General features: G+C 46.8%; 1 protein-coding gene across 1 annotated transcript in view; it reads left to right on the forward strand.

Annotated features, from left to right (window-relative positions):
- Positions 1–27,070, forward strand: part of LOC147718188 (extracellular calcium-sensing receptor-like) — a 164,014-nt gene extending 136,944 nt beyond the window's left edge. Inside the window, exon 5 of the mRNA XM_086966632.1 lies at positions 26,160–27,070. Within this exon, the coding sequence (XP_086822758.1) occupies positions 26,160–27,070 (911 nt within the window). The remainder of the gene's footprint in view (positions 1–26,159) is intronic.
- Positions 27,071–27,975: the final 905 nt, after the last annotated feature.

The following is a 27,975-nucleotide window of genomic DNA, read 5'->3' on the forward strand; positions in this document are numbered from 1 at the left end:
TAACTATCTTCAGACCATCTAATCAGAGGGGCCCAAATTTTCCATCCCCTTGCGATTGGAAGTTGGCAGCTATACATGAAGTTTGGGCCATATTAAATTATTCTTCTACCTCCCCGATTCAACCTGTAGCACTCCTGCCAACGGTCACGGTGTTTGGGTAAATCATCAGTCATCATCATGTTTAGTTTTTTATACATCCCACCTAGTGTACCTGACTCTTAAAGCAACATCTTAACCAATGTCACCTGGGTGAACCCACTGCTACCTCCAGATTTCCTCACTAAGAAATCTCTAATGTGGAGATATTAAAAAAATGACTGTTATGGACCCCAAAAGTTTCTTTAATCATGTCAAAGATAATCACTCCTGCCTCGTCCATAATGTTACTAGCCATCCTAATGCATTTGTCATGCCATATTTTCATATACCCATCATTAAAATACTAGGGAGCGACTTATTGCCGTACAATGGGGTAAAAGCATGAATGCGGCCGAGACCGAGCGTATTTCGAACTGAGATCTAAGTTTTAAAAGCACACATCAGCGTCTTGAACTTCACCCTTCAGTATGTTGTAAGAGACAACCCCTAGCCCCTGACCCCTATAACAAATCATACATTTATACAGTAGCCGCCTCTTGCACCTGATCAAGTTCAGTCCTAATTAATCTTCCTATGTCAAAAATGATTGCAGCCCAGTGATATAGCTGCAGATTAGGGATCGCCAGTCCCCTCTGTCCCTAGGTAACGTCAAAAATGTTAGGCTCTCCAGGGGTGACAATTGGCCCAAAGAAATTTTGGGAACAACTGGTTCATCGTTTTAAACCAAGTATTGTTAATAGCCAATGGAATTGCCTTAATAAAATATAGATTTTTTGGCAAAAACACCATCTTAATGACATTCTACCTCCCCACCTGGCTTAACCTAAGATTGTCTATGCGATTTATATCTGCTTTACATTTTTTAAGCAGTGGATCCAATTTAGTTTCAACAATATTAGACACATCTATCATTATTTCGACCCTATGATATGTTGCCTTCTGAACAACCTGGGGGTCATTAGTCTGGAGTCCCTTACCGACAACAAGGGTGTGTTGGAATTGAGTCTATATCCCGAGATATGCCCAAAAAGACTCTGCCTCTTCTTCAATTTCAGCTACTGCACAAAGTGGGATAGGGGTCATAATAGCTAGGTCGTCGGCATACGCCAAGATCTTAGTGCTCCCCCCCTTACTACGTGTAGCTAAAATATGGTTGTTGTCTATCATTTTCCTGACAAAAGGGTCAATGTACAAAACAAATATTAGGGGGGAGCAAGGACACTACGCACGCGTTTCCCTACTAATTGACACAGGATCTGACAGTACCTCCATAATAGTTATTCTTGCCACCGGGTTGTTGTACATTATCAAAATATCCTTAATAAAGCCTATACCAAGCCCTCTACTCTCGAGTGTTGCCCACAAGAATAACCAGGAGACCCTATCAGAGGCTTTCTCTGCATCTAGCAGGATTAGCCCGATAGGGTCTCTGGTAATCCCTACCGCATCAAAGAGCGCAATCACCCTCTGATTATGATCAATTGTGCTCCTTCCGGAAACAAACCCATGTTGGGTGGTTGAATCCCGTTTCTTAATCACAGCGGTTAGCCGATTTGCCAGGCTATGAAGTGCAATGAAGTATTAAAAGGTCACACATGTTGAAATTGAAGAAAAAAATCTACAAAATCACAAGAAAGAGTGGACTTCTTCTTATGTAAAGAGTAGTGCTCAGGACATTTTTCTCTTGGCATAAACCTTTACATCACTGTTAATTAATGTTATAGGCCGATAAGACCCCAGCTCCTTACCCAATTTCCCTTTTTTGGGAAAGACCACAATGTTGGCCAAGCCACATGATTTGGATGCCCTCTGACCAGACTGTACTGTAGTTCCTATATTCCCAATAGGGTCTGCGCATTGGAATAATATATCCTATAGATTAGACATAGGAATGAGGTCGACTAGGTCTCTATCGGATATACTAGACTTAATTTTGTGTGCCAGCTAACTCAGAGGTCACTATAAACTTCCTCGAATTAACAAGAAGGGATTAGTCTCAGACAACCGCATAAACATGACAACTTTGTTTCCCCAAGCTAAAACGTATCTTTAGAGTTGTGAAAACAATAGATAGATATTTCACTCAGTCAATCATGCATGTTTCATTTCACTAGATGTGCAGAGAAAGTAGAAAGACAGGCGTTTTCAATAAAAGGTTTTATTGAACAGTCTTCTTTCTCAAGCATAAGAAATTAACTGTTACAATAGTAAATCTTTTTGTAAAATATAATGCATACAGTAGAAAGAGTAGAATAAAATAATACTCTAAGAGCATTGTATGGTTCCTAAACCATATATAAATACATACATAAATAACAGAGGCTAAAAGTACTCAACTGGTGCTTCTAAAATACGTCTACCCTAGTTTACCTAACCTAAGCTTAGTACGAGGGAAGAAGTAAGTGAGGTGTAGCATAAATGTAGTATTCTTTTGCCAAGAATCTACTCAAGATTTCTCTAAGGGTCTAATCAGCTCCGTACCTTAGTTTAGAATGGAGAAGGTCAGTCTCGAGACTCGATTTCCCAACAAACCTGCAAGGGTAGCCTGGAAATATTGGAGCTGGATTTCTCGGGAGAAGAAAAGACAGCATCTCTCTCAGTGCGTCTGCTGGAGGGTCGGCTTCCCTTACCACTTGCTGCAGCAGGGCATGCCAGGCAAGTAGATAGTCAAACTGCTCCAAACCACTGTGTGTTTGCTTGGAAATCAGTGATTTTTGGCTTTACTCAAAAGTGAACCCCCACAGTGGTGAGGTTTTTATGAGTTATATGGTTCTAAGTGAAAAGTATAAAACCTATTTATTTGTGTTTTTTCCAGGAATAATATGGCTCAAATGTGTTAGAATGCTTTACAATTAACGGGCAGGTTGCAAGTGAAAAACCAAATTCCAATGGGCATAAGTAACAAACATTTATAGATATATGAGAAAAGAAAATGATAAAAGAAAAGTATCATGAAAGCTAATAAGCAGTCATGCTACACAAAGGTGAGATCAATGTGGGACACTATAGCTACATTGTCATATTTGTTAAGGAAATTAGAAGCATCTTACAAGTAGATGAAGACTCAGCACAAGATTGTGGCACAAGTAATACTTACTAGTGTGTTGTAGAGACAAAAAATGCTATAATTGAATTGAGTAGCAAAACAAAGAGCAGAAATTTTCAAGAAGGGGGACGTACTGGTTGCTGCGAAAAGAGAGGAGAGAGGACTAATGAGAGTCTGAGCAGTTTAAAGAAGACAAAAACTGGTGAGTCTAAGGTGCCCATGTGTAGTGAGTCAAGAATGTTGACTAGTTGTAGGGCATTGAATGAAGGACCGAGATTGAAAGCCGACATTAAGGCAATGGTCAAACAAGCAAGTAGAATTATTACCTTTGGAAATATTTTTCAGAAGAAGTTCCAGATCCTTCATGATAGAGGTTAGGATGCCAGTAGATGTGTCCACACTCAGGAGAAATGACTTGCCTGTATAGATTTTCAGCGTTGTGATCAGGCAAAGTCACAGAGTTGTGTGTGTGACCTTATGTGTAATCCAAATCATTTCTACATCAATGCAGCTTCATCGTAAAGCCACTGGAGCTTTACTTAGAATTATTATTATTTTTGTTTTGCTTCATGGGAGAATGAGCCATTGATAGAAGATCTCTTTTCAGTGGAGCCAGGTCACATTTCAGGTAGAGTGACATGTAGTCATGTGTTTATTGAACAAGCAATTGTCCTTAAATCTTGAGGTTCTCCTGTTCTAAGAATTATCCGATTAACCCCACTTTAGTCTCACCCAAAGGGTTTTATTTTTAATTGTTCTTCTTTGGATTTTTCATTATAAACATTACAACACAACAGTGGTGTCAGTGAAACAAGGGAGGTAAATCAATTGGTTAGAGAAAGAGGAGCGGTAAGTGCGAAAGACATCAAGGTTAGGTTCAAAGGGAATTGCCACGTTGAACAGTCCAACATAATGAATTTTACATTGTTAATTACTTGCCCTTCTTTATATTGAGCCTTGTAACAGACACAGTATTAAGAATGGCAACAGTACAGACATATATAGCATTGAAAGGAGATAACACAAGGGGCCAGACTACAATCTGCAGGCCATGGGGGGCAGGTGAAGATCCTTCATGACAGAGATTCAAAGACATTTCGGCAGGTGTGGGTGGGTCTGAGTCTCTCTGTTGGTGCCAGGATGTAAAGCACTTAGGGATGGGAGCAAAGTAGCATAAGGTCTCAAAAAGTAGTCACCTGATCTTGGCAGTGCTTAAGATCATGCAACCACACCTTGATAGTGGGTTTCCTGCCCCAGTGAATTACTATCCTACATTTGACCAACCGGAGCAGCATGGCAATAAGTTGTCGGTGTGTATCAGGGATATCTTTGTCATAGCCCAATAGTCCTTCCAGAGGAGAGTGAGCAGCCCTGTGACCAGTAATCAGTAGTTCGGGGAGAGAAGTTTTAATTATAAACAGCAGTAGGACCATTGTGATGACCAGGTCAGTGTCAGTCTTCCACAGCTCCCCAGCCCCTGGAATAGCATAGTATTGAAGAAGCACATTATCAATTTACATGGGGAGGGGTCATAAGGACATGTTCCAGTTCCAGGATGGCTGGGGTGGAGCAGGATATGTATTGTCTAGTGTGCAGCACATGCTCGCAGTTGAAAATGTAGTAGGGTGTCCACAGGTGTGGAAGGTGGGGACATGAGGAATGGAATGGTGAGAGGAAATGTCCATCTGGGTAAAGGTCAGAGAATAACTTATTCTTGTGTTGATGCACATGCAAAACTGGTCCTTTACCCAGGAGCAGCTGTATTTGGGCATTATTGACCAGTGGAGTGGAGGGAGAGTAGAGGAGTTACAACTTCGCTTTCTTGCAGAGATCTTCCCCAACCCAACAGATGCACTCGCAATGTCACTCATCCTCCGGGGCGCTCTGTAAGAGTGATATAGGACCATGTATAGTGGACAGGGGCAGCAGGGTCTGCCTCGATGGCCACATGCAGTTGGAAAGCGGTTGGGTACAGCCATAAGTATAGATATTAGGACTGAGTGCTTTAGGCATACAATGTTTTGTCCGGAGCTCCCATTCCGTCTTGTGTGAGTGGAATAGTGAGAGGATCCCAGGAAACCCTTGGTTGTTTACCTACCGATTGTATGGTAAGCATGTTTAGTTTTAGGCATCTGATGAACTGAGTATGGCCCGACCATAGTTTGCACCCCATACCTCCTCTGTGTCACCACTTAGCAATATTCCCAGATAGCAAACTGGGTCTACTGGCTATTGTAAGGGGTATTCAGTTTGAAATTGGTGCATGTTGTTAGTAAGAGGGAATGATATGGATTTGACCAGTTGATTTGTATGCTTGAGTACCCACCTCCTACGTAAAAGGGGCCAGAGTATAGGGTACTGCAGGTATATAGAGTGATATTATCCACATACATGGATACAACCAGTCCCTTGAAGGTGAATCCAATGCCCCTCTTTGTGTTGTGTCGGCAGAAAACCTGCCACCAATGGCTCCATTGTGATGTCAAAAAAGAGCACTCACAGCAGTCATCCCTGTTGCGTGCCCTGTGTAGCCGGAAGGGGTCGGAGATTTGCCTATGTAAGTATAACCGTGCTGTGCGGAGGGTGTACAGAAGTTGCACTTGTATGACAATGCCAGGGCTGAGACCCAGCCGGGCTAGTTAGGGAAAGAGGTATTCCCATTCCGGCACATCAAATGCCTTAATTGCATCAAGTAGGGCAGCCACTGTGCTGGGGATGCCCAGACGTGGGTCCCAGGCACTCCACACCACTGGAGTCAAGCTAGCCGGGCTGATGAGAGGTGTTACCTCGAAACCGGTCCGGTCCTCGGATGCTTGATTCCGTTCTGGGAAGGACATGGCTTTTGTAGTTCGGACTGGACTGTTCCCATGGGGCACAGGGTCAGAGCTGATTTGCATTTCGCCATTGTCTAACCCAGGGTGGTGTGGAGTGCAAAATAACGATGGATTTGGGCCCAGATCTTTGGACTGGGTTGAGTGTGTGACATTGATCCACATTCGGTCCATCACCTGTTGTGTTTGCAATTGCCGCCCTAAGTGTGCTGGGGATGCCCAGACGTGGGTCCCAGGCACTCCACACCACTGGAGTCAAGCTAGCCGGGCTGATGAGAGGTGTTACCTCGAAACCTGTCCGGTCCTCGGATGCTTGATTCCGTTCTGGGAAGGACATGGCTTTTGTAGTTTGGACTGGACTGTTCCCATGGGGCACAGGGTCAGAGCTGATTTGCATATCGCCATTGTCTAACCCAGGGTGGTGTGGAGTGCAAAATAACGATGGATTTGGGCCCAGATCTTTGGACTGGGTTGAGTGTGTGACATTGATCCACATTCGGTCCATCACCTGTTGTGTTTGCATATTCCGCACTAAGTGCGCTGGGGATGCCCAGACGTGGGTCCCAGGCACTCTACACCACTGGAGTCAAGCTAGCCGGGCTGATGAGAGGTGTTACCTCGAAACCGGTCCGGTCCTCGGATGCTTGATTCCGTTCTGGGAAGGACATGGCTTTTGTAGTTCGGACTGGACTGTTCCCATGGGGCACAGGGTCAGAGCTGATTTGCATATCGCCATTGTCTAACCCAGGTGGTGTGGAGTGCAAAATAACGATGGATTTGGGCCCAGATCTTTGGACTGGGTTGAGTGTGTGACATTGATCCACATTCGGTCCATCACCTGTTGTGTTTGCATATTCCGCCCTAAGTCCTCTGGGGATGCCCAGACTTGGGTCCCAGGCACTCCACACCACTGGAGTCAAGCTAGCCGGGCTGATGAGAGGTGTTACCTCGAAACCGGTCCGGTCCTCGGATGCTTGATTCCGTTCTGGGAAGGACATGGCTTTTGTAGTTCGGACTGGACTGTTCCCATGGGGCCTAGGGTCAGAGCTGATTTGCATATCGCCATTGTCTAACCCAGGGTGGTGTGGAGTGCAAAATAACGATGGATTTGGGCCCAGATCTTTGGACTGGGTTGAGTGTGTGACATTGATCCACATTCGGTCCATCACCTGTTGTGTTTGCATATTCCGCCCTAAGTGCGCTGGGGATGCCCAGACGTGGGTCCCAGGCACTCCACACCACTGGAGTCAAGCTAGCTGGGCTGATGAGAGGTGTTACCTCGAAACCGGTCCGGTCCTCGGATGCTTGATTCCATTCTGGGAAGGACATGGCTTTTGTAGTTCGGACTGGACTGTTCCCATGGGGCACAGGGTCAGAGCTGATTTGGATATCGCCATTGTCTAACCCAGGGTGGTGTGGAGTGCAAAATAACGATGGATTTGGGCCCAGATCTTTGGACTGGGTTGAGTGTGTGACATTGATCCACATTCGGTCCATCACCTGTTGTGTTTGCATATTCAGCCCTAAGTGCGCTGGGGATGCCCAGACGTGGGTTCCAGGCACTCCACACCACTGGAGTCAAGCTAGCCGGGCTGATGAGAGGTGTTACCTCGAAACCGGTCCAGTCCTCGGATGCTTGATTCCGTTCTGGGAAGGACATGGCTTTTGTAGTTCGGACTGGACTGTTCCCATGGGGCACAGGGTCAGAGCTGATTTGCATATTGCCATTGTCTAACCCAGGGTGGTGTGGAGTGCAAAATAACGATGGATTTGGGCCCAGATCTTTGGACTGGGTTGAGTGTGTGACATTGATCCACATTCGGTCCATCACCTGTTGTGTTTGCATATTCCGCCCTAAGTGCGCTGGGGATGCCCAGACGTGGGTCCCAGGCACTCCACACCACTGGAGTCAAGCTAGCCGGGCCGATGAGAGGTGTTACCTCGAAACCGGTCCGGTCCTCGGATGCTTGATTCCGTTCTGGGAAGGACATGGCTTTTCTAGTTCGGACTGGATTGTTCCCATGGGGCACAGGGTCAGAGCTGATTTGGAATATCGCCATTGTCTAACCCAGGGTGGTGTGGAGTGCAAAATAACAATGGATTTGGGCCCAGATCTTTGGACTGGGTTGAGTGTGTGACATTGATCCACATTCGGTCCATCACCTGTTGTGTTTGCATATTCCGCCCTGAGTGCGCTGGGGATGCCCAGACGTGGGTCCCAGGCACTCCACACCACTGGAGTCAAGCTAGCCGGGCTGATGAGAGGTGTTACCTCGAAACCGGTCCGGTCCTCGGATGCTTGATTCCGTTCTGGGAAGGACATGGCTTTTGTAGTTCGGACTGGACTGTTCCCATGGGGCACAGGGTCAGAGCTGATTTGCATATTGCCATTGTCTAACCCAGGGTGGTGTGGAGTGCAAAATAACGATAGATTTGGGCTTAGATCTTTGGACTGGGTTGAGTGTGTGACATTGATCCACATTCGGTCCATCACCTGTTGTGTTTGCATATTCCGCCCTAAGTGAGCTGGGGATGCCCAGACGTGGGTCCCAGGCACTCCACACCACTGGAGTCAAGCTAGCCGGGCTGATGAGAGCTGTTACCTCGAAACCGGTCCGGTCCTCGGATGCTTGATTCCGTTCTGGGAAGGACATGGCTTTTCTAGTTCGGACTGGACTGTTCCCATGGGGCACAGGGTCAGAGCTGATTTGCATATCGCCATTGTCTAACCCAGGGTGGTGTGGAGTGCAAAATAATGATGGATTTGGGCCCAGATCTTTGGACTGGGTTGAGTGTGTGACATTGATCCACATTCGGTCCATCACCTGTTGTGTTTGCATATTCCGCCCTAAGTGCGCTGGGGATGCCCAGACGTGGGTCCCAGGCACTCCACACCACTGGAGTCAAGCTAGCCGGGCTGATGAGAGGTGTTACCTCGAAACTGGACCGGTCCTCGGATGCTTGATTCCGATCTGAGAAGGACATGGCTTTTGTAGTTCGGACTGGACTGTTCCCATGGGGCACAGGGTCAGAGCTGATTTGCATATCGCCATTGTCTAACCCAGGGTGGTGTGGAGTGCAAAATAACGATGGATTTGGGCCCAGATCTTTGGACTGGGTTGAGTGTGTGACATTGATCCACATTCGGTCCATCACCTGTTGTGTTTGCATATTCCGCCCTTAGTGCGCTGGGGATGCCAAGACGTGGGTCCCAGGCACTCCACACCACTGGAGTCAAGCTAGCCGGGCTGATGAGAGGTGTTACCTCAAAACCGGTCCGGTCCTCGGATGCTTGATTCCATTCTGGGAAGGACATGGCTTTTGTAGTTCGGACTGGACTGTTCCCATGGGGCACAGGGTCAGAGCTGATTTGCATATCGCCATTGTCTAACCCAGGGTGGTGTGGAGTGCAAAATAATGATGGATTTGGGCCCAGATCTTTGGACTGGGTTGAGTGTGTGACATTGATCCACATTCGGTCCATCACCTGTTGTGTTTGCATATTCCGCCCTAAGTGCGCTGGGGTTGCCCAGACGTGGGTCCCAGGCACTCCACACCACTGGAGTCAAGCTAGCCGGGCTGATGAGAGGTGTTACCTCGAAACCGGTCCGGTCCTCGGATGCTTGATTCCGTTCTGGGAAGGACATGGCTTTTGTAGTTCGGACTGGACTGTTCCCATGGGGCACAGGGTCAGAGCTGATTTGCATATCGCCATTGTCTAACCCAGGGTGGTGTGGAGTGCAAAATAACGATGGATTTGGGCCCAGATCTTTGGATTGGGTTGAGTGTGTGACATTGATCAACATTCGGTCCATCACCTGTTGTGTTTGCATATTCCGCCCTAAGTGCGCTGGGGATGCCCAGACTTGGGTCCCAGGCACTCCACACCACTGGAGTCAAGCTAGCCGGGCTGATGAGAGGTGTTATCTCGAAACCGGTCCGGTCCTCGGATGCTTGATTCCGTTCTGGGAAGGACATGGCTTTTGTAGTTCGGACTGGACTGTTCCCATGGGGCACAGGGTCAGAGCTGATTTGCATATCGCCATTGTCTAACCCAGGGTGGTGTGGAGTGCAAAATAACGATGGATTTGGGCCCAGATCTTTGGACTGGGTTGAGTGTGTGACATTGATCCACATTCGGTCCATCACCTGTTGTGTTTGCATATTCCGCCCTAAGTGCGCTGGGGATGCCCAGACGTGGGTCCCAGGCACTCCACACCACAGGAGTCAAGCTAGCCGGGCTGATGAGAGGTGTTACCTCGAAACTGGTCCGGTCCTCGGATGCTTGATTCCGTTCTGGGAAGGACATGGCTTTTGTAGTTCGGACTGGACTGTTCCCATGGGGCACAGGGTCAGAGCTGATTTGCATATTGCCATTGTCTAACCCAGGGTGGTGTGGAGTGCAAAATAACGATGGATTTGGGCCCAGATCTTTGGACTGGGTTGAGTGTGTGACATTGATCCACATTCGGTCCATCACCTGTTGTGTTTGCATATTCCGCCCTAAGTGCGCTGGGGATGCCCAGACGATGGTCCCAGGCACTCCACACCACTGGAGTCAAGCTAGCCAGGCTGATGAGAGGTGTTACCTTGAAACCGGTCCGGTCCTCGGATGCTTGATTCCGTTCTGGGAAGGACATGGCTTTTCTAGTTCGGACTGGATTGATCCCATGGGGCACAGGGTCAGAACTGATTTGGAATATCGCCATTGTCTAACCCAGGGTGGTGTGAAGTGCAAAATAACAATGGATTTGGGCCCAGATCTTTGGACTGGGTTGAGTGTGTGACATTGATCCACATTCGGTCCATCACCTGTTGTGTTTGCATGTTCCGCCCTAAGTGCGCTGGGGATGCCCAGACGTGGGTCCCAGGCACTCCACACCACTGGAGTCAAGCTAGCCGGGCTGATGAGAGGTGTTACCTCGAAACCGGTCCGGTCCTCGGATGCTTGATTCCGTTCTGGCAAGGACATGGCTTTTGTAGTTCGGACTGGACTGTTCCCATGGGGCACAGGGTCAGAGCTGATTTGCATATCGCCATTGTCTAACCCAGGGTGATGTGGAGTGCAAAATAACGATGGATTTGGGCCCAGATCTTTGGACTGGGTTGATTGTGTGACATTGATCCACATTCGGTCCATCACCTATTGTGTTTGCATATTCCGCCCTTAGTGCGCTGGGGATGCCCAGACTTGGGTCCCAGGCACTCCACACCACTGGAGTCAAGCTAGCCGGGCTGATGAGAGGTGTTACCTCGAAACCGGTCCGGTCCTCGGATGCTTGATTCCATTCTGGGAAGGACATGGCTTTTGTAGTTCGGACTGGACTGTTCCCATGGGGCACAGGGTCAGAGCTGATTTGCATATCGCCATTGTCCAACCCAGGGTGGTGTGGAGTGCAAAATAATGATGGATTTGGGCCCAGATCTTTTTACTGGGTTGAGTGTGTGACATTGATACACATTCGGTTCATCACCTGTTGTGTTTGCATATTCGGTCCTAAGTGGGCTGGGGTTGCCCAGACGTGGGTCCCAGGCACTCCACACCACTGGAGTCAAGCTAGCCGGGCTGATGAGAGGTGTTACCTCGAAACCGGTCCGGTCCTCGGATGCTTTATTCCGTTCTGGGAAGGACATGGCTTTTGTAGTTCGGACTGGACTGTTCCCATGGGGCACAGGGTCAGAGCTGATTTGCATATCGCCATTGTCTAACCCAGGGTGGTGTGGAGTGCAAAATAACGATGGATTTGGGCCCAGATCTTTGGACTGGGTTGAGTGTGTGACATTGATCAACATTCGGTCCATCACCTGTTGTGTTTGCATATTCCGCCCTAAGTGCGCTGGGGATGCCCAGACGTGGGTCCAAGGCACTCCACACCACTGGAGTCAAGCTAGCCGGGCTGATGAGAGGTGTTACCTCGAAACCGGTCCGGTCCTCGGATGCTTGATTCCGTTCTGGGAAGGACATGGCTTTTGTAGTTCGGACTGGACTGTTCCCATGGGGCACAGGGTCAGAGCTGATTTGCATATCGCCATTGTCTAACCCAGGGTGGTGTGGAGTGCAAAATAACAATGGATTTGGGCCAAGATCTTTGGACTGGGTTGAGTGTGTGACATTGATCCACATTCGGTCCATCACCTGTTGTGTTTGCATATTCCGCCCTAAGTGCGCTGGGGATGCCCAGACGTGGGTCCCAGGCACTCCACACCACTGGAGTCAAGCTAGCCGGGCTGATGGGAGGTGTTACCTCGAAACCGGTCCGGTCCTCGGATGCTTGATTCCGTTCTGGGAAGGACATGGCTTTTGTAGTTCGGACTGGACTGTTTCCATGGGGCACAGGGTCAGAGCTGATTTGCATATTGCCATTGTCTAACCCAGGGTGGTGTGGAGTGCAAAATAACGATGGATTTGGGCCCAGATCTTTGGACTTGGTTGAGTGTGTGACATTGATCCACATCCGGTCCATCACCTGTTGTGTTTGCATATTCCGCCCTAAGTGCGCTGGGGATGCCCAGACGTGGGTCCCAGGCACTCCACACCACTGGAGTCAAGCTAGCCGGGCTGATGAGAAGTGTTACCTCGAAACCGGTCCGGTCCTCGGATGCTTGATTCCGTTCTGGGAAGGACATGGCTTTTCTAGTTCGGACTGGATTGTTCCCATGGGGCACAGGGTCAGAGCTGATTTGGAATATCGCCATTGTCTAACCCAGGGTGGTGTGGAGTGCAAAATAACAATGGATTTGGGCCCAGATCTTTGGACTGGGTTGAGTGTGTGACATTGATCCACATTCGGTCCATCACCTGTTGTGTTTGCATATTCCGCCCTAAGTGCGCTGGGGATGCCCAGACGTGGGTCCCAGGCACTCCACACCACTGGAGTCAAGCTAGCCGGGCTGATGAGAGGTGTTACCTCGAAACCGGTCCGGTCCTCGGATGCTTGATTCCGTTCTGGGAAGGACATGGCTTTTGTAGTTCAGACTGGACTGTTCCCATGGGGCACAGGGTCAGAGCTGATTTGCATATCGCCATTGTCTAACCCTGGGTGATGTGGAGTGCAAAATAACGATGGATTTGGGCCCAGATCTTTGGACTGGGTTGAGTGTGTGACATTGATCCACATTCGGTCCATCACCTGTTGTGTTTGCATATTCCGCCCTTAGTGCGCTGGGGATGCCCAGACGTGGGTCCCAGGCACTCCACACCACTGGAGTCAAGCTAGCCGGGCTGATGAGAGGTGTTACCTCGAAACCGGTCCGGTCCTCGGATGCTTGATTCCATTCTGGGAAGGACATGGCTTTTGTAGTTCGGACTGGACTGTTCCCATGGGGCACAGGGTCAGAGCTGATTTGCATATCGCCATTGTCTAACCCAGGGTGGTGTGGAGTGCAAAATAATGATGGATTTGGGCCCAGATCTTTGGACTGGGTTGAGTGTGTGACATTGATCCACATTCGGTCCATCACCTGTTGTGTTTGCATATTCCGCCCTAAGTGCGCTGGGGATGCCCAGACGTGGGTCCTAGGCACTCTACACCACTGGAGTCAAGCTAGCCGGGCTGATGAGAGGTGCTACCTCGAAACCGGTCCGGTCCTGGGATGCTTGATTCTGTTCTGGGAAGGACATGGTTTTGTAGTTCGGACTGGACTGTTCCCATGGGGCACTGGGTCAGAGCTGTTTTGCATATCGCCATTGTCTAACCTAGGGTGTTGTGGAGTGCAAAATAACGATGGATTTGGGCCCAGATCTTTGGACTGGGTTGAGTGTGTGACATTGATCAACATTCGGTCCATCACCTGTTGTGTTTGCATACTGCAGAGACCCACAGCTCAAGAAGGTGCATGACTATTTATTTTGTGTTTTATACAGCGCAAACCAGACCCTTGAGGGTATCAGAGCACGTTACAGAAGTAACATAGAAGGACATAGGGGGGAAAAAAGTCAAAGGGATAGGGACAGGTGGATATAGCATATGGTAGAACAAACAATCATAATATCTGGATACATTTTGGGGTCGGAACAAATCGATACATTAAGCTAGAGAAGCCGTCTCAACACCCGGGGAGTTTGTTCGGAAGTGCTGGGTGGCACTTAATGACTTCAAGACTGCATATATTGTGTGAAGATTGTGAGATGCTGAGCAGCCGGGGATAGATCCCGTCATACTATCAGGCAGGGGTGGCTGGAGTCTATTTGCAAGGATCAGGGATTAGATTTTACTGTCCACAATTATTAATGAGAGGGGTCGGTAAGAATCACAGAGATCGGCAGGTTTTCCTGCTTTAAGGAGTGTAATGATAACTGCCTCTCAGAGAAGGTGGCAGCTCCTGTGTACAGGGTGTCCTTCAACATGGTTAGAAGGTCTGGAGCCGGTAATGAAAGTCAGTGGTGAGCCCTTCAAGGCCAGGGGCCGTATCACCAGATAGGCTTCTAATAGCTTGCTCAATTTCTTCAATAGGAATGGACGTGTCTACATAGGTACGGTGAGCATTTTCAAGCATGGAATGGGTAGTAGAGTTGTAGCAAAGGGCCAGAGCGGCTGACTCCGGGACCCCGGTTTTATCACTGGCAGCAGCTCAGCTCAGGATCATGTGACTCTGGGAAATAGCTTACTTAATCTATGTTGTGGCCTCCAGCCCCTTGAAACCCTTGAGAATGATATGTTCGTGCTTTACAAATACAAGTTATACGTATTAATATTATCAAGTCAGAGCAGCTTTAAAGTGTCAAAATAATTGACCATTATGGCAGTACCTGGAGTTGGGGTCCGGAAATATAATTGGGCATGAAAGTAGGTCATGACCTCCAGCAGTTCAGTTGTGGAGGACACAGATTTGGCTTTGGAGTCCAGGAGTTCAGTGATTTTAGCTGAAGTTCAAGGGGTAAATAAGATATTTCCAAGTGTCTTGCTCTGACGGTCACCCTTCTCATGCATTTTAGTTTGTGTATGGTGGTGTAAAACGCGACTTTCGCGAAGGGCTTCCTCCTGGAATCCAGAGAGTTTATCTAAAATGCTGACTATGGATTAAAGTATCATTAGAGTGGAAGTACTGTTGTTCCAGAGACAGAACATCTCTTTTAAGTCTAGCTAGAGTACCCCTGATGGACTTGGACTGCCATACAGGTGCCCCCTAATACCACCTTGAATGCCTCCCAATGTGTAGATGGTGACTGGACAGAGCTTAAGTTATGTGTGAAATATTCCAACATGTCTTCATGGATGTCCTCCCAAAATTCTGCATCTAGTAGTGCTCCCTCTGGCAAGCAACAAGTAAAGACACGAGGAGGCACCTGCAGAATCTGTATAATCAGCATGACTGGGCATTGTCAGAAAGGGCACGTGTTAGGTGCTATAGCGAGCAGATCCAAGTTTGGACATCCCCATAGCCAGCCAGAAGTCAAGTTGGGACCAAGCCTTATAAAAGGCTGAAATGCAAGTGCCCTCTCAAGTCAGAGGGTGTGCTTTTCCCCAGTAATCTAGCAGGCAATTGTCAAGAACTATCTTGTTCAGCCCTATAAGGGGACATGGATGAAGACTTTTTGAGGCCCCAGAGAGATCCAATTGGAATTCCATAATGGCATTGAAGTCATCACCCCATATGAGAGCCGGGGGCCAAAGCTGGAGATGTTTGCCCAAATCCAAGAAATGAAGTTGGGTCATATCTTTAGGGTCCATACACTGTGGCCACCATTACCAGCCACCCATGCAAAGACCCTGCTGGTATAATATATCACCCTTCAGAGTCTATGAGAGAGTGAGATAACTGTCATGCAAGTTCTTTGTGTAGGACCCCTAGTGTAGTTTGAGTATTCAGGAGAATAAATCAGTGTGCGCACAAGCCATGGGCCTATGTGCCTCACAAATGTGTCTCCTGTAAAAACTTCTATTTAGTGTCTGTGTAAAGACTTTTTATAACCAATAAGCCTGAGAATGTTCCATGTAATCCAAGAGATATTGGCTATATTATCTCCAGGAGAGTGTCATATGAAGAAACTGTTGGTGGCTAGTGCCATGGTTCCAGCAGTTGACAATTGTGGATTGAGAAATTGTGCCAGCATGGTGTTGAAAAGGTTGGGAATACAGTCAGAAAACCGAACAACAGCTCAACAATATAATCCACAACCCCCCACCGACACCAACTTCCGAATCAGGCTGCTATGCATTAGCCTCCCACCCACTAGTTTGGGAGTCATCCCACGGGAACAGGGAAACACTGGGCGAACACCCCTGCATAGGTGGCTAGGTGGACAGACTGAAGATCAAGAGTGCAAGCTCTGCCATGTGGTCAAAGTTATAGGAGGTTAAAGAGATAAAGGCCACTCCGCTATTTCCATATCCCAAGTACTGGAGTCGGTGTTCTGCGGCAAAACTCCTTGTTGCCTGCTCTCTTGGACCTCAGCCTCAACCTTACCTTGCTGCCGCCGGCCCTGCCCTGTAGTCCCCCCGCCGCCGCAATCACAACCAAGCGGCCGCCGAGCGGGGGACTACCTTTCCGAGCGGGCATAGCGGCGGACACGACAGGCACGCCCCAGGAGGCGCTTTAAAACGCCGTCATCACCCACGTCACGGGAGCACGCGGGAGCGCCCGGGGCTAAGCCCGGGCAAAGGGCGGGCCCTCTATGGCCCTCCAAGACCAGAAGAGGCCGGGCTGGGCTACCCCCTAACTGCTGCACACCATCGCCGAAGGTATTTATTTCACCCTGATATTACCGGAAACTCTGTTTTTATTTACTCTTCCTGTGTGTGCGCCTTCCCACTAGTGAGCAACCCATTGGCTTACTCCCTCCCAGAGAAATATGAGAAAAACTGCCAAACCAAGCAGGATGCCTACCTTAAGGTCAAGCACTAAGCAGAAGACGCTCGCCCCCCAACCGGTCCCAACACTTACTGCGATTGACAAAATGTTGCAACAGACTATAGGGGTGGTGGAAACTGCTATTGCTAATACAGAAAGAAGGATGTCGCTACCACCTACAATATTCCTACATGATTCGCAAGGTGTAGCTACAGACCCCCTGGCTACCTCTATAGACCCTATTGTTGACCTAGATCTTAGTTTTGGTGTGACTTCTTTATTTGCTGATCTTCCATGCGCCCAAGCCCCAACTGAGCCATTAAGGGTCACTGAATCCCTCCAGAGCAGTTTGAATTTGAGTAACCCTCAGGGTGGAGGAAAACGAACTCAAAGTAAACAAGAGCCAAAAAAGAATAGTGATCCCTTGGTACATAATAAAAAGAAAAAGGGTCAGAGCGCCACGCAAAATCATAATCTTGTTGCCCCAATCCCTAATTCTACATCAGGAATACCTTGCTGGGTAGCAAACATGGTAGCTGACCTTAAGGCAGACCTTGAAGATACAATCACTGACAGGCTTACATCCCTAATAAATAACAAAGGGATGGGACCCCATTAGGCAAACGGTAAAGGATAGTACTCCATCCAAGGGAGGGCCAAAAGGGGGCACTGCTAACAAAACCTCGAACGACAAGGTCACTATAGACAAACAACCCTTAGCTACATCAATAGACACAACCCAAAGCAAGAGTTTGCCTGGGAAGAAGGTTCCCGCCTCTCTGAAAACTAGTACACCTTCTACTAATACTCAGGTCTCACCAAAGAAAGGGCATGGGTTGAGTGGGGCTCCATCCTTGGCGGGTAAAACTGATTAACAGCATGCAGAGGGAACAAACAAAGATACTGTCCAGCCAAAAAGTAACGTAGAAAAGACGAGATCGTCACGCTTTAGGACAATTAATCTTCCCCTGAAGCCTTACCCTTTGTGGTTGTACTAGCAGGAGTACCACCGTTGAAGGAGGGAAAAAGGGAATCGCAAATCGAACTAAAAAAATAAATGCGTACAATGGCTGCAGGTAAATAGACCCTTACCCCCCAATATTTCTGGTGAAATACTAGCGGTTAGGCGAGGGGAATGGATAGGAAGAAACATCAAAACCATAACAGGGGATATTATAACCATCAACTTTAGAGATATGGCTGCGGCTGACTACATATGTAACATTCCAGCAAGCGCTTCTAATACACAGATCTATCCCCTACCTCTCTCATACTTCTATCCAATAATGCACCCAAGGCAAATCCCAAGAAATAGATTTCCTATGAGCAGGGTTTTCCAACATGTCCCCCAGGCAAGATTTCTGCAAAGACAGCCATCCTGGCAGGATCCCCCTAATTTTGACCCATTCCTATCACAATACTCACACTGGAACAGGTTTTGCGTATTAGATGAGGTAGATTGACTTAATACTAAGGAAACAAATACACCATCATTAGAAATGTGCCTAAAAGAGGAAGGGAATATCCCAGTGGAAACTATTAACTCTAGTCCCAGCCCCATTCTTGCACAAATAGCTGCCCACGTTGCGCTAACACCATTACCTGTGTCTATGCCTTTAATTAAAGCTTCTGATTCTGAAAAGAGTAATGTGCATGACCAAAAGGGTGCCCTAACAATTCTTAGTTGGAATTTAGCGGGTATACACCGCAAACTAGCATCACCTGAATGGAACTCTCTAGTAGAGGCACACAAGATCTGCCTGTTCCAGGAGACTTGGAGCTTAGAACCACTTCATAGAGTTGGCTACGTAACATATTTCGTGCCTGCAGAGAGACATGCAAATGGGAAGGGACGCCCTTCAGGCGGTCTGCTTACCTGGATTAGTATCTCTCTCAATTGCCACATAAGAATTAAGCAGATTAATAGCCCGGACATTTTAGGACTCTCCTTAGATGGTCCTTGTAGGGGGTTCACATTGGACCTGTATAACATCTACATTAGAGGCACCAAACACGGGTCTATGTTCCCAATTGTATCCACACTTGAAGTGGAGTTAAGAGAAAAAACCGAGGGTGCCAAAATTATTATTGCGGGTGATTTTAACTGCACGTTTGAGCCACTCTTCTCTGATGATATTCTGGACCTGTTGGAGGATGATACTAGAAGGGGTATTCCTCTCCTAAATATTCCTCCGATAAAAAGATGGTCGCACAGCGCGATCCAACTGAACGCCCTGACAGTGGAGTTTGGCCTAGGAGCTGTGAATGGCCGAACACCCTCTGACCCCTTGGGTGCTGCCACATAAAACAGAGTCAACCATACTTCCAGGATTCATTACATATTGATAGATGTAATGCTATGGGATCGAGTCAAGGATATGGTAGTCCTCTCTACTGTCGAAAGCGATCATAATCCGCTTTCTCTATCTGCATCAAATCCCTGGTCTAACAAAGCAACTGAGAACCCTCCAAATGATGCCAACAAAATCTCTGTATCCACCTGTGGGAAATGCTTAAAATGGAACCAAATTGCCAGCGACGAGGCTAAGCTTAAAAATATAAGAGAACTAATTGTGTCCTCACAATCGGAATTAGACACCACTAGCGCTCTCTTGGTAATAGATGGGGTAACAGCAATCTTTGAAGACACTCTTAGGTCCATAGGTGAAATATTTGTGAAAAAGGGGTGTGTGAAAGGAAACAAGGCATCCCGGAAGCCTATGGGTAAGCATGATTGGTATAATCCTGCATGCCGACATGCAAAATCCCTCCTAATTGAAAGTGTTAAAGGTAAAATACAATCCCAGATACAAGAAGTGAGGTAAAGGTACAGACGTACACTGGAAATAGCTAAAAAGGAGTGGGATGAGGACTTCTGGTGCACCTTGAAAGAGGCTAGTGCAAGGAAAGATTCAAGGTGCTTTTGGGATACCATCAGAACAAGAAACAGACCAGACAGTGATCTTATAACTTGCAACATTACTAGCCAAGAGTGGGTTAACCACTTCTGTAAGCTATACACTCACCAACCTGATCAGAATCCCCTAGATAGATCTAAAAAAGATCAGGTGCAAGAAGTGGTTCCAATTAGGATACAAAAGGACTGGGAAGCAGACCCAATACATCTAGACTTCTCTATAAAAGAGGTTGAACATGCCATCAGTGCCATTAAGCCCCAAAAGGCACCTGGGGATTTGCTGCGCTCTGATGTCACGACATGGGGGAAATTTATCCATAGATTACTGATTGCCATATGTAGGGGCGCCCCAGTCCCTACATCCTGGAAAGGGGCGGAGGTCGTCCCCATTTTCAAAAAGTGCGCCAGGGATGACCCAGCCAATTACAGGCCATTTAGTCTTTTAGATATAAGCCAAAAGGTAGTCGGTAAGGTACTATTGACCAGAATACTGGAATGGATTAACGAAAATAATGTCCTTTCTGACTTCCAGGCAGGGTTAGAACAGGCACTGGCACAATAGAACAAGCCTTTAGACTGATGCTAGTGTACTGGAAGGTGGTGGTTATAGGCAAGGGCAGTCTTTATCTCGCATTCATCGATTTAAAGACTGCCTTTGACCTTGTTCCGAGGGAGACCCTCTGGAGAGTTCTTAGTAACATGGGGCTACCAAATTACATTTTATCACTTCTTGTAAGACTCCATGAGGACAGCTTTTCCCAGATCAGATGGGGTTCACGGGGAGAAAAAACTACCAACATTCCAGTAGAGAGAGGAGTTCGCCAGGGATGTGTTCTGGCCCCCACTCTTTTTTCCTTGTACATCAATGGAGTGGTTGAGCACCTGCTTAAAGATCCCTCAGATGAACCATCCCTGGCGGGGACGCGCATCCCTACTCTTCTCTTTGCTGATGATACGCTCCTCCTATCTAAATCCCCAATGGGTCTCCAAAAGCTCCTCAACAACTTCCAGACCTTCTGCGTGGAGCGGGGCCTTGTAGTCAATACCGACAAAACTAAGTATCTTGTAATGAACCCCCCCAAAAAATCTGTACGCCCTCCTAAATTGAATGGCGTACCTCTGGGGGGGTAGACGTATTTGACTACTTCGGAATCCGCTTGTCACACAACATGCAGTGGGCCCCTCATCTAGATAAAATGTTGCTAGCACACAAGAGGGTAACCGGGGCCCTTCTGAAGGAACAACGCTCTTGTGCTATAAGACCCATAGCTCCAGTCATTGACATCTACATAGCAAAGGGAGTCAGCTCTGCTCTGTATGGGGCAAAATTATGGGGTTCATGCAAAATCAACGAACTGGCAAGCTCTGAAAGGAAGTTTTGTAGGGCAATTATGTCACTCCCACAGGGTACTCCCACAACTCCTCTAATGCTTGACTTAGGCTGTCGACCTATTGAAGATCAAGCAAGGTTCAGACCTCTACTACTATGAGCTCGGCTGTGGCGAGTTCCGGAGCTCGCGTCCTATGCGAAAGGGCTTTCTGAATTAATGTCTCTGCCTAGATGGTATAAAATTAAATGGCTCAAGGACATGAAATCCCTTTTGTGCGAACTGGGTATAAGCGAAGCCTGGACTAACAAATCATCTCCGCCAAAGGCAGTACTTAAGAACTTGTATTAGAGTTGTATTCAGAATAAAAGGAGCACTGATTCCACATTGGGCAGATTGACAGAGAACTTTTTGTGTTTTAAGGACTTACCAATTCGGGAACTCTATTTAGACATTATTGAGAAACCATGTGATAGGTCCTTATATTTCAAATTTAGAACTGGAACACTACCCCTGCATTCCTTTACCTGTCGGTGGAAAAAGCCAACTCTGATTACAGATCTCTGTCCTGCGTGTCCACACAGACAGGAGTCAGTAGCACACTTCTTGTTTGAGTGTCAAGAATATTCCAAACCAAGAAGCAAATGGCTTAAGAACTTGTGTCGTATGCTGGGGACTAGGTACCATGTCGAGGCTCTTCGTATTTTAATGTCAGACACACGTCTGCTTTATGTTTGCACTTTGTCAAAATTTCTATTGTGGGCCTGGCGCATTAGGAGCAAAAGGCTAAAAGAAAAAGTTTAATCCTTTTTTATACTTTAATGAAATGCTTCTTTTAATGGAAAAGCAAGGGTCCTCATTTATGAAAAGTGACGCATCGCTGCGTGAAAACAGCGATGCGTCACTTTTCACTGCGCACTCCTTGCGACATTCCTGATGCGTCATATTTAATGTATGACGCATCATGTCGCAAGGAGTTACAGATACGTCAGTATTTCTGACGTATCTGTAAGCGCAAAAGTGACGCATTGCTGGAGTGTGTCACAAAAGTGACACAACTCCAGCAATGCGTCCTTTCACATGGGGAAAGCCCCATGTGAAAGGGCTTGCGTCAGTCTTACGCCTGCTGTGAGGCAGGCGCAAGATTTTGACGCAACAGCATCCTAAAAGTGACGCAGTGAAATCTCATAGATTTCACTGCATCACTATTACGAGGCATTTTGCGGGGGAACGCCCCCTCTGCATACATTATACCTGACGCAGGTATAATGTGGCGCAGGGGTTTAAAAAGTGACGCATCTACCTAGAAGCGTCACTTTTTAAATATGGCGCAACGAGGCGCATTTTTTACACCGCTGGTGCATCACAAAAAGTGACGCACCGGCGGCGCAAAACTGACGCACAGCCTCATAAATAAGGCCCAAGGTTTTTAAATTCCAATGTAATTATTTAGTTGTATTATTTGCTAATGAACTTGTGTACATTTTCATTATGAAGCTTTTATGGTAATTTTTATCGAAATAAAGCCTTTTGACTGACTGATAAAGGCCACACCAGGAATTACCCAGGGAGGCAGACAATCGAAGATATCCTTCACGTTGGTCAATCAGTCATTATCACTGAGCTGGGCATCCGCTGATGAGTGAGGTGAGGCTGCAGGGGACTGCAGTGTCTTTATTACATTTTTGGCAAATTTTACAGCAGATTTAACATCAGTAAAAAGGTACATTTTTCAGAAAAATAAAACCTGCAATTTGGCAGGGTAAAAGAGCTTGTAGGTTATATCAGCTTGTTGAAAGAGTTTTTTGGCAGGTAGGATGTCACTGTGGGCTGCTTGCACTGTTAGGGTGAAATCTGGGTAAAATGAGATGTTATTACCCTGGTACTGAATTGATCATCGTTCACGTGCCAGTCACATAACTTAATCACGGTCTCGGTACCTCAATAAGGGCTGCACTATGAGTCAAACCGGTACACCCGTAGGCAGTCTCGGGTCAAGCGAGAGGTGGGCCTGCCCCACAGTGAAGATCACTGACAAGCCTTCTCCAAAAACCTCACACAGCAAGTTCTCAACATAGTCTGCCATCTAGGTGATAGCTGTAGTTTCTGGAAACCCACTGGTATGGAGTTTTATTTTGTCTGGACTGTGCATCCAGATCTTCATTTTTAGCTTTTATAATGTTGAGACTCTTGCCCATTTACAGCAAATTTTCTTTAGAGTCAGCCTGGATATAATCTAGATCCAGTTTCCCAGCTGGTGCAGTCAGATGTTGTGTTGGTCGACTCATTGTTTGATGTGCTCTATCTGGCAGCAAGAAGGTCAAGTTTGGAATCAATGACTTTCAGCTACGTTTTTCCATCCATAAATAATGCACAACGGTCTTTATCCTTTGAATCACTTTCCCCCAGGCTATCTGCAGTGGTCTTAGGGTCTTAACTCCAGTCAGCATGGTGAGGGAGACAACTGTTCTAAAAGGAGAGCTTGGATTCTAAATGTTTTGTGTTTGTTCATGATGTGCAATGGGAGGTGTGATTGGCGTGGGCAAACGGAAGCAAGGAGCACCCGAACAAAGGAGGTCAAGTCGGCAATCCCTTCCAGGTTGGAATGAAACTGCAAGCTGATCTATTCAGCCTGGAGAGCAAAGGTTCAGAGAGACCCCTCCTAACCCTGGGCTCCTACCACCACAGGGGGCACAAGCAGACTCAGTAGTGTTGCCAGCGCCAAGCATCTTCAGTTAGTGTAGCCAGCAACAAGGCACCTGGAAGGGGTATAGTAGGTGTGGGGAGTGAGTCTGAATTTAATTGGCTGCCCAATGTGAGGTGGCACAGTGCCTCGCCAGTATAGTCCAGCTGGATGGCAGCTGTGAAGTGAAGGGTGACACTACAATATGTGGACTGGAGCCCTCAGGCAAGAATGGCACCTCGGAGAGATGTAGAACACACAGCACCCGAGGCAGAGTACAGAAGCCAAATAAGTCACCAAGGCGTGGGCAGCCAGAGGAACATGGCTGAATGTTACATGCCAACCAAAGTCTGCCCCTGGTCTATAACGGTTGGCCTCACTTTTAGCTCGAACGGCTGAATGGATTTGCACGAAACTTGGCAAAATTGTAGGGACTGTTAGCCCGATGTGCCTTTGCTAGGTCTCAATATATGTGCTCCAGTGGATTTTGAGTAATTTAGGTTCAAAAAAAGATATATATCTGGGCGGAGCCTAACCACACATCTGATCTGATTGGCTGTCAGCACTTCATCCAAGAAGTGTTGGCAGCCATCTTGGGACCAATATACATGAAGGCACCTCATTAAAAAGCATTGTAGTTAATAGAGGGTTTTAGGACTTTGGTTACATTATCAATCATTTGTTGATGGTACCATACTCGTTTTAGGAATTGTGGTGGGTTCTAAGGTGATTTTACCATGTGAAAAAACCTTCTGCTGTGATATCATGAATATTGTTTGAAAGAAAACTAATATCTCATGATTTTCCCACAGTGGTTTGGAAGGGGATCTATAAGCTAAACTGAAAGCATATTTTCTGTAAATTCACATTATCTTTCTCAGTCATGTGAAAATGAAGTCTGACATTCTCAGTAAAACATGTACATCCAACAAGGACAGAGACTGTCAGTTGATTCCTTTGTGTTCTACTGCAGCCTCCTAGAGTGTTCTAAAGAACAACTAGAGCGCTAACAGTCCTACTTATTACAAAGGTATGGCACACCTGAAGCCATCTTGATTGGAATAAAGTGGTAACTCTTAAAACATTCAATTTAAAAAGAAACAACATGAGGGGGTATATTTTGCCATAGAAAGTATGATTAGTGCTGCAGAATGAAAAATTAGGGCACATTTTGAGTGACTTCTCAAATCCTTTTCTATTTCATTAAAACATTCTGACATGCAGTCTCCCAAAATGGCCACCAGAGACAAAATAGCCCAAATGTAGCCCAAATATCACCCAGATGTAGCCCAAGTATAGCCCAATGACAGAATGTCCCAGAGTGTTCTAAAGAACAACTAGAGCGCTAACAGTCCTACTTATTACAAAGGTATGGCACACCTGAAGCCATCTTGATTGGAATAAAGTGGTAACTCTTAAAACATTTAATTTAAAAAGAAACAACATGAGGGGGTATATTTTGCCATAGAAAGTAGGCAAATGGGAAACAGCACCAGATGAGCAGCAACGTTGGACAGGAGGCCAGCAACCCCCAAGCCCAGCACACTCACTGGTCTAAGCAGCTGGGCATGGGCATGTCTATCGTGCCACATACCTTGATATAACAGTGTTTAAGCCTCCTCCTCCAGGGATGTTGGGTTGATGGTCTGCTCAAAAGCGATAGGGGAGAATCACAGGTCGCCCCCCCCCGCACAGCATTATCCAGCAGGCATCAGGTGTGTCTAGCTCATAGCTCAGGGTACACTGCCAGCCACGACCATTGATCAGCAATGATACAAGGTGAGGTAAGCAGGGCAGCCCAAGTAGTAAGTTCCAGCCAACTGCAACATTCAAGCCACGCCGCACAAGGCCCCGGCAGGACCAATTTACAGGCCTCACTATGGGCCCTTTGTGCAACTGCCCAGTTATTGCCTGCAGCAGGTAGATCACGGGTGCAGTGCAAAGCTGTGCATATAGATTTACAGGGTCACATATCCCTGGCAGATGGATTAACAGATTCAGAGTCGGGCCGTCAGAGCCCTGTAAGAAGCGGCCTTCTTGCTGGTCAGCAAAGATATACCCTGGCTCACCCAAAGTGTTAATCTGTGATTGGAGATGATATCTCTTTTCAAGAGTCACAACTAAATATTTTGACCTACAAATAATCAAAGGAATTCATTCTAGGATTTAGAAAAAGCCTACCACCACCAAACACAACAAGCCTACTTAGACCACTCTGCGTTCACTCCATCATTCCTGCATTATAGCCAATAGTTGTCAGAGCCTTCCTATCTTCAACAAGACCCCGATACTTTCTACACTGATCAGACAGTCAAATTATTCAAATTATTATTGTCAACAGGATTGTTGTTATTGTTGTCATTGCTTAGCTTATGATTTGTGCTAAACTCAACCTGATAGCCAGTCCATACACTATTTCATTTGCCGTAAAATTCTTATCTTCAGCCTCAATCTTTCCTTTTAGATTCAGTTGACTGTTGGCCGTGTCCTGAAGATCAGTGGCCGAATGAAGGACATACGCAATGTTTCTCCACAACTCTGCAGTTCCTCTCCTTTGGAGAACCTTTGGGGACAGCTCTTTCATTTTTAACCAGCCTTCTTTTCCTAATCACCCTGTTTGTTCTCTGTGCCTTCAGCAGGTACCAAGACACACCAATCGTCAAAGCAAATAACCGAGTCCTCAGCTATGTGCTTCTTGCTGCCATCATGCTCAGTTTCCTCTCCTCCTTTGCCTTCATTGGCTATCCATCGATGGTGACCTGTATGCTCCGGCAAAACTCTTTTGGTATTAGCTTTGCCATCAGTATCTCCACTGTCCTGGCAAAAACCATCACTGTGATTATAGCGTTCAATGCTCGCGATCCCACCAGCCGCTCTTCAAGGTGGCTTGGGACCAGAATGCCCAGTGCAGTGGTCCTTCTGTGCTCAGTTGCTCCAGTCCTGATTTGCACAGTCTGGCTGCTCCTTGATCCTCCGTTCCCAGTGAAGATACAGATACAGGACACCACCATCATCCAGTGTGACGAGGGCTCTGTTCTCTTCTTCTATCTCCTGTTGGGATATCTGGGCTTGTTGGCCACTGTCAGCTTTGTGGTTGCATTTTATGCTCGTAATCTGCCTCAGAGTTTCAACGAGGCCAAGTTCCTCACCTTCAGTATGCTTGTGTTTCTGGCCGTCTGGATCTCTTTCATACCCGCATATCTCAGCACACAGGGGAAGTATATGGTGGCCGTGGAGATCTTTGCCATCTTGTCTTCAGCTGCAGGGTTATTGGGATGTATCTTCATTCCCAAGTGTTATATCATCCTCTGGAGGCCGGACTTGAATACCAAGCAATACTTAATGCAAAAGACCGGCTCAAGCAACAACCAATAAAGTGAGCATGTGATTGATCTATTTCTGCACTTGTGGCTTTTGCACAGCACGGCTATTCAACACCTCTGCATCGGATCATCAGATCATCAGATCATCAGTTATTTTACAATGACCAACAGAGAGACTACAAACCTAGGATATTTAGATTTATTTGTTTGTCCTATCTAGGATTCTAAATTTAACATCACCTATTTAATACTTAATAATGTACACTTTTTGTTCTGATCTCTTTTTTATTGTTATATGGACTGAGAATATCTTTACTAAAATAGTTGTGCGGTACACATACCGATATAATCACAGGGTAGTTATACTCCTCCTTTTAGTGGAGATGTAAGAATATGAGTGCTGAGGGGAAACAGGTTTCGAAACAGCACCTTCCTGTTGGTGATTACTTGATGCACATGGGAAATATTTTCCACGGGGAGAGGAACAGAAGGGAAATGACCTCAATGGATTGTACAACAAGCACATCTCCATCTATTTCTGCACTGGATCCTACTTTCGACCACTCGTGTTGTATAGAGACCTACCGATGGATCAGTGAGGAATGAGTGAAGTCATCTTGTTGGATACAATGAGGGGCCTGGTAACAAGGGTAAAGGGTATCCCCGGCTGACCTGCAAGCCTCTGCTGTTGGCAGGGTGCACTGCACCTTCTGGAACTCTGTGATGGTATCACCTGACCTGGTATGAACTGTATCCAGTAAGTAAGACCCCTTTCTTGACAAGGTCTATAATTCAGACTTGCCTGTTCTCTTATGTATGTCCGCCATTTAGTGGAAGAATGCTATTGTAGGAAAGTGGATTATTATGCAGCGAGGCTGGTTAGACTTCACTATGCAATAATCTCACAATACACCAAATAGTTCCATAGATTCATGCTAATAAATCCCTAGGTCATTC

The sequence above is a fragment of the Lissotriton vulgaris genome, chromosome 4_1 (genome assembly GCF_964263255.1).
Source record: "Lissotriton vulgaris chromosome 4_1, aLisVul1.2, whole genome shotgun sequence".
Classification (NCBI taxonomy): Eukaryota; Metazoa; Chordata; class Amphibia; order Caudata; family Salamandridae; genus Lissotriton; species Lissotriton vulgaris.